This window comes from Leptidea sinapis, chromosome 18 (genome assembly GCF_905404315.1).
Source record: "Leptidea sinapis chromosome 18, ilLepSina1.1, whole genome shotgun sequence".
Taxonomy (NCBI): domain Eukaryota; kingdom Metazoa; phylum Arthropoda; class Insecta; order Lepidoptera; family Pieridae; genus Leptidea; species Leptidea sinapis.
In genome coordinates, this window is record NC_066282.1 from 216789 (window position 1) to 234441 (window position 17653).

At 38.1% G+C, this 17653-nt stretch overlaps 1 protein-coding gene across 1 annotated transcript in view; it reads left to right on the top strand.

Annotated features, from left to right (window-relative positions):
* Positions 1-16332, top strand: part of LOC126969651 (uncharacterized) — a 66938-nt gene extending 50606 nt beyond the window's left edge. The window contains exon 4 of the mRNA XM_050815218.1: positions 16071-16332. Coding sequence (XP_050671175.1) covers positions 16071-16279 — 209 coding nt within the window. The 3' untranslated portion in view covers positions 16280-16332. The remainder of the gene's footprint in view (positions 1-16070) is intronic.
* The last annotated feature ends 1321 nt before the right edge of the window (positions 16333-17653 follow it).

The following is a 17653-nucleotide window of genomic DNA, read 5'->3' on the forward strand; positions in this document are numbered from 1 at the left end:
GTGACGGCATCAATTAATCTTCGATTTTTTAAATCTACGATAAGTTGATGGTGGTTGAGAAAATCGGCACCTAATATTGGTTTCGTGACGTCAGCTACAATAAACTTCCACTTGTATGGTCGACGGAGGTTGAGATCGAGTTCTAATGTTTTCTCACCATAAGTTGAAATTGTTGTGTTGTTTGCAGCGTACAATTTAAATGGTAGGGGCGTTGCTTTCAAGCCTAGTTTTCTTGGTAGGACATTAGCACCGGTATCTACTAAGAATGACATCTTTGTTTTCTTGTCTGTGACAAAAAGGCGGTATGAAGTATGAAGGACGCCGGGTTCCGCCGCAGCCAACGTCCGTTCTTTTCTTTTGTTTCCCTATGGCTCTTTCTTGAAGCTGCAGGGCGTAGTACAACGTCGTGCTTCACGACCAAATCGGCGATGGTAATAACAGTAAAGTGTTGGTGAGCTATTGAGTGTGCGGGAACGGTGTTGTGACGAAGTTCTATTGCGAGATGACGAGCGAAATCGGTGGCGATGATAGTGTTGAGATGGCCTTGACTTGAGTTCGGCGACTTCTAGTGATAGTTTTCGTATCTCGTTAATAAGGAATTGTGTGTGATCTACCTGATTTGACGTCGATGATTCTGGACTGGTGGCAGGCTGGAGACGGCTGGTGGCTGGCTGGAGACGGCTGCTACCTCCTGGATTTGCTCCATCATCGTGTCAGCAAGCAACGCTAGTTCCTCCAGCGTGGGCTTCGCGCTGAATGACTCGCTGACGGCGAGCACGGAGCGGACGTGGGCTGGCAGAAGCTTACTCCACATCATGCGGAGGGTGGAGTCGGTAACGTTGTCCCTTGCAAGGTAACGCATGCGTCGCAGTAGCTGTGGAGGCTTCTGGTCTCCAAGCTCCATCTTGGCGAGTAGCTTCTGGAACTTACGGCTGTCGGATTCTTCATACACCGATATCAGACGTTCCTTGATTGCTGAATATTGTTTGTCTCTCGGTATGTTAAATAGGATGTCGGAGATTTTCTAATTGGACGAGCACCATCTGTGTCAGCTGGGCTTGACTCCTCTTGAGATCATCCGTGGCGGCTTCAAAGCTGTGATACCACAATCGCGGATTTTCCCGCCAAAATGGTGGTATGCGCATCGACAGTGAAATGCTGGAGATTTCTGTCGCGGTTGGCGCTGGGAGTGGCTGAGCCTGGTTTGTGTCTTCCATTTCTTCGCCGGGTTGATATTCCTCGAGCAGAGATTCGTCGGACAGGAATTCGTCGTTTCGGCGAGCTGGTGAAGCTGTTCTTATGTGTAGCCGGGCAGAGGTTCGGTTTTTCTTCTGTTCTGGCTTCCTTCCGTCGGCGTTCTTGTTCGGGTTCCTTCCGTCGGTGTTCTTGTTAGGGGTCACCACTTTAGAGACTGAGCGTTTGGCGATTAAATAAAACAACTGCTTGACTGTGAGGAATATGTGGAAGATATATGGAGGATATGATTTTTTTTTTTGAGAGGAGGAAATACTGTTACGTATTTACGCCCCGGAACGGGGCGTAATATGTCGGACTCGAGTGTCCGCGTAAGCGGACACCCCATACCGACTAAAATCTCCTCTGTGCTGTTAGCAGTCCTGGCTTTCACAGCGAAGTAGGACGTGGGCCGTGGAGGCCGTTGTGTGCTGTATCTAGGGTGCGGGCCGCTGGCCATCGTCAGAGTGACGAGTGCCAGTGGTTTGCGGTGGTTGACCGCGCCTACGCCTGCGAAGGCGGTGTGTGCGTGTCTGTGTTGGTGTTTGTGTGGGTGTCGCGTTCGCGATGGTGATGTCGTCATCCGGGTCTACCGTTACGTGTCTGGGACGTCTTATTGGGTTGAGACTATGGTGAAGGGGGGTGTACCCGCATGCCTTCCTAACCAAGATGTTGGGATGGTTAGGCGCCTTGTCAAAGAAGCGTCGCGAGATCTCTTTAAAGTGTTGAGCTATCGTCGGAAGCTCTAGGTCGCGGTGAAGGTCAACGTTACGGATGAACCACGGGGCTCCGGTTGCCATTAATTTTGAACTACTTGCAGACGACGTAAGTAGCTCGGTCGGGTGTGCGCGAAAACGACGCTTGCGTATGACAGTATGGGCCGTACGATGGTTTTGTACAGCGTCACTTTGTGTTTGAGCGGAAGTTTGCTTCCCACACACAAGTGGATAAAGGCGACTGAGGATCAATCGGGCTCTATTGCATATCGTATCAATATGTTTCTTGAAGTTCATATTGCTGTTGAACGTGACTCCTAAGTATTTGTAATCCTTCACACACGGTATGGGTGTTTCATACAGTTTAATAACGTCGGTCGGTTGTTTTTTAGCGCGGATGCTATTCGCGTTACTGAAGAGTACCGCTGCACTCTTGGCGGGGTTCACTTCAATCCGCCATTTTCTGAACAAGTTGCCTAGTTCATCGACGGCGGCTTGAAGCACTTTAATGTTCTTGCTCAAGGTTGAGCGGTTGGAGCCAAAGTAGAGTGCCGTGTCGTCAGCGTACTGCGCGAGCTGGACACTCGGAAACTTGGGAATGTCGCTCGTGAAGAGCGAGAAAAGAGTGGGAGAGAGGACCGAACCCTGTGGCACGCCAGACCTGATGGGTCTGGGTGAGGATAGGGTGCCCTCTACTCGATATCGGAAGGAGCGATTAGTAAGGTAGGCTCGAATGATGCGCACGAGCCTGTCTGGCACTCCCAGTTGATACAGCTTGAATACTAAGCCGTTGTGCCATACCTTGTCGAAGGCCTTCGCGACATCGAAAAACACGGCTGCCGTGGTAGCGTGAAATTGACGCCGTATGAGAATGTACTCAGTGAGTCGGTGAGCCTGCTGGGGACACGAGTGAGCGGTTCTGAATCCGAACTGTATGTCGGGTATCAGGTTAAGCTCCGCGATGTAATGATTAAGACGCGCGAGAATTAATCTTTCGTAAAGTTTCCCGATCGAGTTAATTAAGCTAATAGGCCTATAGCTACTCGGATTAGCTTTAGGTTTATTGGGTTTTGGGATACCGATAACAATGGAATCCTTCCATTGTTCGGGGAACGCGCTATTAGACAATAGAATATTAAAAATGGTAACCAATAAAGTAATGAGAGTCGAGGGTAGGATTTTAAGAACCCTATTGTTTATAGTGTCGGGCCCCGGGGCCTTCTTGGAGTGAAGCTCCTTAATGACTAGCTTCACCTCTTCGTAAGAGGTGGGTTTTATTACATCGCCTGAAGGGCTCAGAGCGGAGCGACGTTCAACTTCACGATCAACTTCGTCAACGTGTGTCGGGTCGGCTGCTGCATTTGGAGAGCACTGACTCTCGAGATTATCGGCGAGGCATTCAGCCTTCTCATCGTCATCGAGCGCCGGCTGCAGTCCCGGTCTGTCCAAAGGAGGCATGACAGTGGGGGGCGGCTCCTGTTTGAACGCGCGAGGCAGCTTCCAGAAAGCCACATGTGATGGCTTAAGGTTGCCGAGCAAGCGGTGCCAACGTTCGCCGCGGAGTTCCGCGATACGTTCCCTTACCACCCGCTGTAGGTAGCGGAGGTGGCGCCTATTCTCGACCGACGGATACCTGTCGTAAAGTCTAGTGGCTCTGTGCTTCTGTGTGAGTAAGTTCCTGACCTCTGGAGGCAGGTTTAGGCGATGCGGTTGCATCGTCGGATCGTATGATGTATTAAAAAGTTAGACGATATATATACAAAATCCTTAAAACTAGTTAACCAATTACAATCGTTACTTAAAAATATTTACAAGTTCAGAAAATACACACCAATACTAGAGCTTACATTTTAACCAATAGTAAAACGTTTCATTCAATAAGATTTGAGAATAATATTATGTGTTCTATCACGCTCTAAAACTAATGCTATCGCAGTTTGTGTAAACTCGCGTCGAACCTCGATCATACGATGTCAATGAGCATTCCGCACCTACGGCTGTTGCTCATTGATTAAAATTGCATGAATAGCGATCGACCCCCAAATCCCGACGCTTGATTCGAGGACGCTCGGCCTTGCTGTGCGGTTGTGTAACGCGGAGCATATGACTGATCACGTGAGTATATCTACGATCATCGAGAGAAAGTACGATGCTTGAAACTTCACTGAGATGACTAAACTGGTGATCTGTATGATTCTATGAGTTGATGTACAGCATTATGAAATGGTTCTTATCAGAGCTAATATTACGTTATACAAAATAAAATGTTCTTATCAGAGCTAATACTACGTTATATAAAATAAAATGTTCTTGTCAGAACGAATCTTTCGGCATACGCTTATTACAGTTATTATGCACGATTACTATTTCTACGGTCTATAATGCTACGTTACAAGTTAGATATTAGACATTTGTGTTAATTGATATTATTGGTTGTAGGTACAGCTACACTAGGAATAAAGATAACCTTGATGTTACCACTACAAGGCTCCATAAAGTTGATAAATAATTTAAACGGCAATGTATACGCTTTTATAACAAACTCCCAAGTGATATGCTTAATCTGACAATAAACAAATTTAAAAATTCAATTAAAGGGAAACTTTATAAGAAATCTTACTATAAAATAACGGATTACTTAGATGATAAAATGCTTGGGAATGAACATGCTCTAACTCTGTCTTCATAAAACAAAATATGTATTATAATTTTGTAGAGTATAAGTATATGTATTACTTTTACAAACTACATTATGTAGCTCTTATTATTATAAAAAACCGATTCAAAATGATCAAATATGATTTCAATGAATAAAGATATTTTGACTTTGACTTTGAAAAACTTAGTTACCACTGGGCATTAGTAACAGATTATTGCTTTGTAAATCGTGCCACTGTGCATTAGATAAATTAAAATCGCCGGTTACTAAAAACAAATCGTGTGGTCTTTCTATAATTATTTTACCAGTAATTTCAGTAAACGAAATCATAGTGTCTTTATAAGAAGTTCCATGAGGGATATAGATGCAGGCAATATTTACATAACGTGTCGGTCCACTTTGAGTATCATGTAAAGGAATTGAGATTCACACACAGTTACAAGTAGCAGCTGGCGGGACCGGCCAGTCGCGCTGCACTGGCTGAGTCGGCGCGCATGTATACTGCCACGCCACCACCGCGGGCCGCACCGCTCGCCTCCCACGACCTGTCGCTACGATAAACATAATACCTACGACCTAAATACTCACCGCTATGAAAGTCAGTTAGCCAGGTTTTGAGTCAACATTTTACTAGCCTGAATTTAATTAAAATAAATAAATACCCAACCAATGTTTGTGTATATTTATCATATTTACCTAAACCTCGTATACGTGAATAAAAACTAAGTTTATACATAAGACGTACCTGTTTACCACTACAAGTATATACAATAATAAATTTTAATGCTATAAAGTTTAATGTGATGTTACTATAATATAATGTAAGGAGAATTAGTCACTTTATTTTATTAAAATCTTGTTCACTTGTTATACGGAGAGCCTTAGATTTATCATTCTTTCTAATAAATAATTTACAGTCACGAATCCATAAATAAGAGTAGTGTAAATCTTCTTTGATTTTCCTGGCCTGCTTCAGAAGTAACTTATTAGATGGAGTAATATATATCATTGTAACTTTACATGTTTTAATAATCGCGGAGTTAGACTGCCGAACTGATCACCTCGCGGATCTGGTTCCCGGCGGGGAGAGAAGCGCGACGCGCGGGGTTTTCTTCGATTGAAGACCGACGCTTGCGGTACGGCCAGGGGGCCTACTCCTAAAATCGATATTCGATCAATCGTGGTATTAGTCGTGTCGAATCCTACTCTTAGTTACATCGTAATCAATGTCAAAACGATGATTGAACGCACGAAACATTATTCGATATTATCGGTCCTAGCCCTACTCTTAGTTGAAAATGTCAGAGACGAATATTCGAATTTCACAAACAATCAAACGTCACTTTTACGATAATCTCAACGACACCTTCTAGACTGTCGATGCTATTATCGTTTCAAGTTGTATAGATATATTTGCCATACAATATACATACTTAATAAATATTATTGAAATAATTATATGTGATTTAATTATTCTATTCAACAGGATTTTTTTACTACTAAGTCATTTAAGTCATTTTGTTGATCGTTTATGCATAGAAATAATGAAAACGGCCGCCTGTGAAATAGAAAGTCGACGAGAAGGGTTGAGTTACTTTTTTTTACATTTTATTATCCGCAAGTTTTGTATTATTTATTCAATTCTAAATGGTCATATTATATTCATTACATATTTTTTTAACATTTACATTATGTGTAAATGATACCAAATTGGTGGTGCAGAGTCTGGCATGGTCCTTATCGCCTAAACTATGTTTTGACTTTTGACACTTAACAGCGACACAGCACAGATAATGTTTAGGTTTGAACATATTTCATTCACACTAACATCGTAAAAAATCAAAATATTACCTATTATTAAATATTAGTCTACGGTAACGATAAACGGTAAGGAATTCGAAAATTTGTTAGAATAGGATAGTTGCGATATATTCGGAGTATTATCGTATTGTTCCGTTTGCGAGTAGACCTCCAGAGACTAAGGCATCGTCGTTCGAGGCACACGAGACATCGACTCACACGCCCGCGACTAGACTCTTAACTGTTTCGCCTCTCGCTGTACGAACGCATTGTGAGTTTGTTTAAACCCCGTGTATCGGGTAAGTTCCTTGCAATTTAAAATCTTTATATTGTATAGGTATATACGGCATCACCAGTTTTGTCGTCTGCATAGCAATGTATGTTGGAGGTATCCAACATACCATTGATATGCAAAAGAAACAGCGTGGGAGATAGCTAGTGATAGATAGAGGAGCGCCAAACACGATCAAAGGCCTTCGCTATATCCAGGCTTCCCCCATTCCTTCAGTAGCCGCCGCCCATATTCAAATTCAAATATTCAAATTCAAATATTTTTATTCAAAATAGGATGTGAAATCACTTTTTGAAAGTCAAAAAAAAAACTACCACCCATTCCAAAGTGAATGCCTCAGGCCTGAGAAGAATGGGCGCAACAAACTCAGCGGGCTTTTTTTTTTCATCAAAAATATGTTTTACAATTAAAGTAACATTTACAAAGTAACATTGTACAATTAAACTTATTATTTAATAGCCTGAGGGCGGTCGCTCCATTCCCAATCTGTGGTATCATTAAGAAAGTCATTTATGTTATAGTAACCTTTACCACACAAACGTTTTTTAACAATTCTTTTGAATAACGTAACACCTTTGTTTTGAACATTTTGTGGGATCTTGTTGTAAAAGCATATACATCGCCCCACAAAAGACTTACTAACTCGACTTAGCCGAGTAGTAGGCATCATCAGTTTATGTCTGTTCCTGGTGTTAACATTATGGTTATGACAGTTTCTGGCAAATTCACTTATGTGCCTATGAACATACATTACATTATCAAGAATATATTGAGAAGCAACAGTCAAGATGTTAATTTCTTTGAATTTTGCTCTCAATGATTCCCTAGGACCTAGGTTATAAATAGCGCGAATAGCCCTCTTCTGCAGCACAAATATTGTATTAATATCGGCAGCGTTGCCCCATAGCAATATACCATAGGACATAATACTATGGAAATAACTAAAGTATACTAGTCGCGCCGTATCTATGTCAGTTAATTGTCTAATTTTTTTAACCGCGTATGCTGCAGAACTAAGTCTGTTCGCCAATCCTTCAATATGGGGGCCCCATTGTAATTTGGAATTTAGAGTTATGCCAAGAAATATAGCAGATTCCACCGGTTCTATCACCTCTCCATTTAACAAAACATTTGCATTTACATTTTTGACATTTGGTACGGTAAATTTAATGAATTTAGTTTTCTTGCTATTTAACAATAGGTTATTAGCGCTAAACCAGTACACGATGTCAGATAAAATATCGTTCACTTCGTCATGCATAGCTTGGTTTCTTTTCACTTTGAAAATCAGTGAAGTGTCGTCCGCAAACAATACTACCTTATGTTTTTTCTCTATAAGATTAGGAAGATCATTTATATAGATAAGGAAGAGGAACGGTCCAAGAATAGACCCTTGTGGTACCCCCATACTGAGAGGAGTCCCAGGAGATCTCCTGCCATTCACGTCGACCCTCTGAATTCTATTGTTTAGATATGAAGTCAGAAGATCGAGCGCAGTTCCTTTTATGCCATAGTGGTATAGCTTCCTGACCAGCGTTGAATGTTGAACACAATCAAAAGCCTTAGATAAATCACAGAAGATGCCAAGTGCATTCTGCGATTCCTCCCAGGCATCAAAAATATTCTTGATCAGCTCAACACCTGCATCCGTTGTTGAACGTCCCCTAGTAAAGCCAAATTGTTTCAAATGAAGTAACTTATGAGAGTTAAAGTAAGTAAGCATTTGGCTTAAAATTATTTTTTCAAAAATTTTACTAAGGGTCGGCAAAACCGACACAGGACGATAGTTGTTCGGGTCAGAAGAGCATCCCGACTTAAATATTGGTGTAATTTTACTATGTTTCAGAAGGTCAGGAAACACGCCATGATTAATACAATTATTAAATACTATTGCAAGATATGGTGCTATGACATCAATTATTGAACTTATTATTTTAACAGAAATGCCCCATATATCAGCAGTTTTTTTCATGTCTAGAGATTTAAAAGTTTTAATTATTTCTCCAGGGCTAACAAAACTAAAATTGAAATTTTGTTGACATCCTATAACATTTTCCAGAAGAAGTGACTCAGCAACACTGGTGGAGGAGACAAGAGTGTTTGTGATAGAAACTGGAATCTCAGAAAAAAAATTCTCAAAAGCAGTAGCAACTTCCTGCTGAGATAGAATTATTGTATTGTTTATTGATAGATTATATTCAATGTTGCGGTCTTTCAATCTTCCAGATTCCCAGTTAATAACATTCCAAGTCATCTTTATTTTATTTGGTGCATTTTTAATTATTTGTCTGATATGCATAGACTTTGCAATAGAACAAACACTTTTAAATAATTTAGAGTATTTTTTAACATACTCGAGAAAAGATGCATCATGATTATACAATGATCTCTCACTATACAGTTCATATAATAGTCTTCGTCTGCTCCTATGAATGCCAGCTGTTGCCCAATCATTAAATGACAGGAGACCACCTGATTTGACTGTCTTAGAAGTAAATATAGATGCAAACTCTGTTTTAATTATTATAAATAACATATCATACATGTCATTTGGATTAATATTATATTTGAATATATCCAAATTTGAGAGTTTAACTGACACATTGCCTCTATATTTCTCCATTCGCCTATTATTCACAGGAACAAACGTAAACTTTTTAATTTTAGTACTTACATTGATTGACCTCAATATTAAAAGAGGCTAACTGACCAAAGTGGACTGAACTCAGTTTGTTAATTATTGCCTGAGAAATGGGTTTATAATTGGTAAATATGTTATCAATACAGCTTTTGGAGATGCCAGTTACTCTAGTAGGCTAAGAAAATATTGGTTAAATCATATTTGAATAAAGATCTGAATCTAATACTGGTTGAGGATTTTTCTAATAAATTAATATTAAAATCACCACGTATCATGATATACTTCTTAGACTCAGATAATTTTAATAAAACCTCCTCCAATACACTTTCAAATAATTCATATACTGCACCTGGGGGTCTGTATATACTAACAACAATGGCGCCCTCGCGCTCTGCACAGGCTATTTTAATTGTACGTTCAACAGAGAGGCCCACAATATCTTCTCGTTCCTTGAATTTAAATAATTTACTTACAAGAATAAGAGAGCCGCCACATGTAGCTTTTTCTCTGCTAAACGCACCTGCCACCTGATAACCACAAGTTAAAGATGAGCTCATATTTTCTGAGCCAGTGCTCTGTTAAACATAAAATATGTATATCTTTATGATTTATAAATAACTCCAGTTCAAGTTCTTTACCTAATAATCCTTGCATGATTTGGTGCATCAGGTTTGCAGTTTTACAATTATTACTTATTCTAGTACTTGTTATATTACATTGTGTTTTTACACTGCTAGAGGAGCCCCTATTGTCTTATTGTTTAATTTTTTGGAAAATATTCCAAATCTTTGCTTAAATTAGTACACTGCTCAATAGAAGCAGTGGTTATTAAATTAATACTCTGCTCAATAGAAGCAGTGGTTATTAAATTATTACTCTGCTCAATAGAAGCGGAGTCCACAAAGTTATCACACTGCTCAATAGAACCAGTGCTTATCGACTTACAACTAAACTGCTCAAAGAAGCAGGGGTTGCCAAATAGTTGGCTGTGTTATAGTATAAATAATATGATAGCGATTTTGCTATCTGTCTTTTATAGAAATTAGATAGGTGTAACCTATCAGATGTCAAAACCTTACATTTTTTATAATTAATTATGTTATTAATGTCTATTATCTGTATTTTATTAGATAATATATTATTATTACATGTCAAATAATGAGAATTAGACAATAGGGTTAACAAATTGTTTAAATTGTATCTTATTTTGTTTTCCTGTGTCAAATCAGGCATATATGGCAATGTGTACATTATAAGATTAGCTATTTTTAAGCTATTTAATTCACTGTATAGTTTTTGTAGATTTTTTTTATTTAAATTATCTCTTCTCCCAATCATTACAATAATAGAAATTTTAGAGCAGTGAGTATCACTTAAAATTCATTTAATAATTTGATAATAATTTTCCCCTGGCATGCAAGTATTGGTTACGGACTGCCCGTTACTTATTTTATGAAAAATCAACCCCACATTTCTTCCCAGATCATCACTGTAGATCTTTATATGTTTCTTCTGGGAAGAATGTATTTGTGGAGGTTGGTTTACAATACCTGGAGAAGTGTGAGTCCCCACAGACTGAGAAATTGATTTTCTGTTACTCTTTTTGCCAGAAGGGCCTGGAGAAAACTGACAGTTACAATTATTATACATTTTAGAGATTGAATTAAAACACTCTTTGTTATAGGTACTTAACTCAATCAATTCATCCATAGCCGTTATGTGATCTTGTATGTCTTTTTGAGAAATCTCATATTGTTGAGATACATGATCCAGATTTTTTTGTAGTGTTAATAGCTCAGACTGAAGAGAGCTCACACTTTCCTTATAATTCCTTCTAATATTTTCCAAATCTACACAGAGTTCTTCAGTCTGTAATTTTAGCTGATTTCTTTCCCGGTATAGTTTAGAAAATTTTGCACTTGAGATTTTATTTTTGTTTACAATCTTATTGTTTTTTTTAATGAATTTTTGCAATCTAACATATTTCTTAAATTTATTTTTACTTATATGAATTGGGTGGAAAGCCACAGAGCCCACACTAACATTAGTTGCTTTATTATTGGATATTTGGGCTGGTGACACTAAATCAGGGGTCTTTCCAACCAACTCATTAAATAGGCACTGGGTTTGAGAAGTCTTGGAACTTTGATCTGATGTTTTAAGAGAGTTAATAACAACCTCGGCTTCATAAAGCTGGGATTTTAGTTTTACCACTAGATCTAAAGTTTCCTCGAATTCTACTCTATACTGCTCAAACCCATTGACCATTGCACGCAAGTGTTTGTTTTCTTCTAATAACTTCGAGTTTACTGTGTGCAATTGACACATTACAGTTTTTAAATTTTTATTTTTATTAACAATCTCAATAATCTCAATTTCATTGTCGTCCCTTTCTTTAAGAAGCTGTTCGTATTGTCCCTTGTACTTTCTTAGCTCCACGAGAGTTAGTTGGAGCTGGTCCTCAGTTTGGCGGGCTTTGTTTCCTCGGGTCATCATTTTTAAAACAGCTGACGGATCACGGGAGACGCACAAAACCTTAAGTTATACAAATGAATAGGTACACAATAACACTTGTTTATGTATACACTGAGTTTTAACAATATATTTTACTTAGATTGAACAAATATTTACGCTAGATTATTTGCTTTAACAATTAAATTTATTAAAATTAATTAGGAGAAGCTGAATTTTGAACTATGCCTTAGGGTTGCCACACATGGCCGGTTGCGCCGTCTAAGGTGGACGGCGTTTAAATTGGACTGAATTCCCCTGATATTTCGATGTACAAAACTGTGATAAAAATAAACAAAATGTTAAGCCCACGGCATCTATCGAAAATGTAAGCAAAGGTACGATACCTTACTACTTCCCTGTACAAAAAAATAAAAAAAATCTTTTTCGAGCCTAACACCCGTACATTTCATATTATGCACCAAAATATTGCTAGTATTTTATCAAAACGGGAACTATTAGAAATAACAGTCCAGCAGTTAAAAGCGTCACAGAAAGATCCAGATGTAATATGCCTGTCAGAAACTTTTATAAAAAAAGGATATGAGCATTTTAATCAAAATATATAATTATCAAATTGCTGCCAACTTCAGCAGAGAACAGCAAAGAGGAGGTACTTGTATCTTAGTAAAAAACGACATTCCTTTCAAAGATTTACCATACATAAAAAAATATGCTACTCAAAACACATTTGAAGCCTGTGGCATAGAGATTGAGTGTTATAAACTGCTAGTTATTTGCCTATACAGAACACCTAACTCAGATCCCACCCAATTCTTATGTAAATTAAACGACCTTTTGAGCTACTCAACTAATAAATATAAATTTAAAATGCGTATAGTTATAGCAGGGGACCTTAATATAAACACGTTAAAAAAAGGCAATATTACTAATCATTTACGAGACATAACCTACAATTTTAACATGAAAATTCACATAGACGTACCTACTCGCAAGTCATCTTGCATAGATCATATTCTTAGCAATATTCCAAATGCTAACGCAACAGTCATGCCGCTTTATCTCTCTGACCATGATACAGGCCAAATGTTAAGCTTTTCTGTTAATGAAAAGCCGCAAAGAAGTACTACATATTTTATTTATAAAAGAGATTATAATTTGGACAATATTCGCAAGTTCAGGGAATGCTTAAACAATTTATCCTGGGCGCATATATATATGCAAAATGACGCAAATGCATTCAGTGAGTTTCATGAACTATTATGTCTATTTTACAATCTTTGCTTCCCAAAAGTGAAAGCAAAAATAAATAACAAAAATAAAAATAAACAAAACTGGATAAGTCAAGGCTTAAAAAAAAGTTGTTTGAATAAACGTAAACTAAGATGTAAATACTATAAAAATAAAAATACTAGTAATAAAAATAGATATAAGACATATTCTAATATTCTAAAAAAATGTATTGTGAATTCAAAAAAAAATGAAAACATTAAGTATATAAACAAACATGATAATAAATGTAGAGCCACATGGGCAGTAATTAAAAATGAAATACGAGACACAAACTGCAAAGGAAACATAGAAAAAATTATAGTTAACAACACGACAATAACAAAACCCGTTGATATTGCTACTGCCTTCAACAATCACTACATTAACTTAACACATAAAACAACACAAAAAAGTATTAAAAAATCATATAATATTAGTGCCCATGTAAACTCAATGTTCCTAAAACCCATGACAGAAAATGAGGTTAGACGAGAAATAATGTCTTTAACTAACTCCAATTCTGTAGGTTATGATGAAATCAACACCAAAATTATTAAAGAGTGTGCTAATCAATTAACTGCCATTTTAACACATTTAATAAATACATCGTTTGAGACGGGCACTTTTCCTGATGCCCTGAAATATTCATTGGTGAAGCCATTATTTAAAAAAGGTGAAAAATGTAATATTAATAACTATCGTCCAATAACTTTGATACCCATATTGTCTAAGATATATGAAAAGTGCATGTACAGAAGATTAAGCGACTATTGCGAAAAATTTCATATAATTAGCAACGAACAGTTTGGCTTTCAAAAAAATAAGTCCACTTCATTAGCGGTATTCACTCTTGTAAAGTCTATAGTTACAAGTATCAACAATAGCAATCTAACTACTGCACTATTTTTTGATATCTCGAAAGCCTTCGACTTAGTCTCCCACAATCTGCTACTAGATAAGCTTGAATTAATCGGTATCAGGGGTCCTACACTTCAGTGGATAGCATCATATCTTAGCAACAGGCAACAATGTGTCGTTATTGATAAGATAGATGACAATGGAGATATGGTCCCTTTCTTGTCCGAATACAAGCACAATAAATGTGGCGTTCCACAAGGAAGTGTGCTGGGCCCTATCCTATTCTTATTATATATAAATGATATTATTAACATAACCAAACATCAATGTGTGTTATTTGCTGATGATATCACAATCGTTGTAGCGTCGGAAAAAAATAATAACTGTATCAATAATCATGAGATTGAAATTAATAACACTATAAATAAATTAATACAATGGCTTGATATAAATAATTTGAAAATAAATCTTAATAAATCCGTATATATCAATTTCAATAAATGTTATAATCCTAAATACAATATACAACTAAAAATAACGACAATTAAAGAAGAAGCACATACAAAGTTTCTAGGAGTAATAATAGATGAGAACTTCAATTGGAAAGAGCAAGTAGATAATATATGTAAGAGAATAAATAAGTTCGTATATGCGCTTAAGCAAGTCAAAAGAGTAACAAGCTTAAAAACTGCTATAATGACTTATCACGCACATGTAGAATCGGTACTGCGCTACGGGCTTATATTATGGGGACACAGCACAGATATCAAAAGAGCATTTATTGCTCAAAAAAAGTGTATTAGGGCAATGTACGGGATGCATCCTGAGCAATCGTGTCAACCCATATTTAAAAAACTAGGATTGTTACCTTTGCCGTCGCTTTACATCTTCGAGATATGTATGTTTGTAAAAAAAAATAAAGAATTGTTTAAATCAGCTAATGATCTAAATCCGCGGAAACGACGTGATCCACAAAGACTCGTTCTTCATGATGTTCCAAAAATTACCAAATATAATAAAAGTTGTGTATGTAATTGTGTTCGTATTTATAATAAGTTACCGAGTAGCATAAAAAATTTAAATTCTAGATTATTCAAGAATAAGCTATATAGTTGGCTAAATGATTATAATTTTTATAGTATTAAGGAATTTATGGAAATGAAATTCTGATTATATACATTGTGTTTAAATATTTGCATGCTAGGAATAGTGCTGGCAAAACATGTAAGCTCTTATTATTTATTTAAATTTAAACACCATTGTATACTATGTTTTTTGCAAATAAATATATTATTATTATTATTATTATTATTATTATTAAAAAAGTCCACATTAAGCGTGGAGCCGGGTGGTGTTGTTGTTCTGTTTGTCCTTTGATATGCGCGGTACTGTGCCCTCCCCAAAATACGAGGGGCAGCCCGAGCGAGAATGCTCGGGGAGGGATTCTCCGGCTCGGGTAGAGCCGGTACCCTCCTGGGGTAATACCTCTTTTAGGACCGCTTTCGTAATCTCGTTGGGGGGATAGCCACCGGTCCTCGACACTAACCTATACGAAACATAACGGCAGTAGGCCGCTATTTCACGCCTGTATTCTGTGCGAGTCTGGCCCGACTGTGCCGTCATAAGACGGTAGCGTGACTCTCCCACTTTTAAAAAGCCCGTAGTCGCCTCTTACGACACCCTTGGGCCTGGGACTCCCCTATTCTTTTTACGCCACGTCTCCAAAACAATCCATACGATTGGCAGTGAAGAATTTTACCATGGAAAGAGTGCGTGCTTCTTTTCTTCTTCTTTCATTGATAACTGGTCTCAACGTTTAAAGGACTGTATTGCAGCCAATGGAGACCACTTCGAATAAGCTTTTCATATTTGAAATTGTTTTATATTTATGTATTAAACTTTGTAAAAGTAATAAATGTTATTTGCAATAGACATTTTTTTCCTTTGTTTCAGTATTTATGGCAAGACTAGGTAGATGACACACAACATAAGCTTCGCAAGTGGTGTGTACTACATTATAATATGTTTCATAGTGGGGAATGTTTAAGTTCGTACCCGAGATTCCCGCCTGTTATAAGAGTTATGTTTAAATATCCTTAGTCTATGTGTGTGTTGCTCTGTGTGCAGGCGCGTGGGACGCGGTGCGGGCTTGCTGCGCGTTCTGCGGCTGCGGCGCGTGCTGCCCGTGCGCGGGGCGCCGCGGAGCCTGGCGCGGGGCGCGGGAGGAAGAGGAGGGGACCGACGACTCGCGCGCGCGGCGACACGACATGCGGCGCTTTGACGAGCGCGTGCGGCGCGACTGGCCGGCGATGAGAATAATGTACGACACGCCGTGATACATTCAAATATATTACTCGTATTATTATATAATGAGTGTATTATCCATGAATTTTTGTTTTTTTTTTTAAATTTCTGCCTCCGATATCACAAATTAATCCGCTGAGTTTGTAGCGCCCATTCTTCTCAGGCCTGAGGCATTCACTTTGGAATGGGTGGTAGTTTTTTTGACTTTCAATAAGTGATTTCACATCCTATTTTGAATAAAAATATTTGAATTTTGAATTTTAATGTATGCGGGTAACTTTCTAGAGGTAGTAGAAAAGCCAAGAGTATTCCTATTGCAGTATTAAGACAGTGAGGCCGTGGTATATACTTATACATAACTAGCTGACCCGGCAAACGTTGTTTTGCCATATAAAGTATAATTCACGCGATAGTTTTATAAGTAATAAAATATTGCCTATATTATAGCCTGTACATCATTTTGTTCTATTGTCAATAGTTTTTGCAGCGCACGCAAAAATAGGGTTTCGATTTTACACCTTGTGTTACAAAATAGCAATTTTATTACGGATCCCTAATTTTGAAAAAAAAACATAGCCTATAGCCTTCCTCGATAAATGGACTACCCAACACTGAAAGAATCATTCAAATCGGACCAGTAGTACCAGAGATTAGCGCGTTCAAACAAACAAACAAACACTGCAGCTTTATATATTAGTATAGATATAGATTACATATTATGTAATAAGTTTTATATTTAAAGTGGGAGTGTGCTCTTTTTTTATAGTTTGCTGATGGAAAGCTGAAGCCCGTAATTGTTTCCACGAAGAGGTAATGTGAGTTACCCGGCTGTAGAATGCCAGACGTCAGCACTCGGAACAGCACAGCACACAGAATGATTGCGCGAACTGTTCGACTTAATCTGTGCTAAGCCATCCCGTACGTCTTACTTTAGTCACAGAGTACTGTTAGTTATACTTGAAAACTTTAGTGTGTTTTTGACATTCACGTGATACAACACGCTTTGCTTCTAGCACAGCTTCGTGAAGGAAGTGTCTTGATGAAATAACTCAAGCGAGTTACTTACGTCTGTAGTACAGTACTAAAGCGAGATTGGTTTCACTAACAACAAACATCAGGCCGTTACAGGCCGATAGCATGTGCAGAAATGGTCTCGTCAGTCTATCTCGCTCTAACATAATGTTATATTTTTTATTATATGATTTTTCACAATCAATTTCGTGTATACGGCATCACCAGTGATGTCTGCATAGCAATGTATGTTGGACGGTCCAACTTTTGATATGCAGAAGAAAGAGCGTGGGAGATAGCACACAGCCTTGGGGCACTCCAGCGTTCACGGGCTTCGGGTTCGAGCAATAACCGTCGACAACGACCTGTATGCTGCGCCCAGTGTCTTAAAGTAG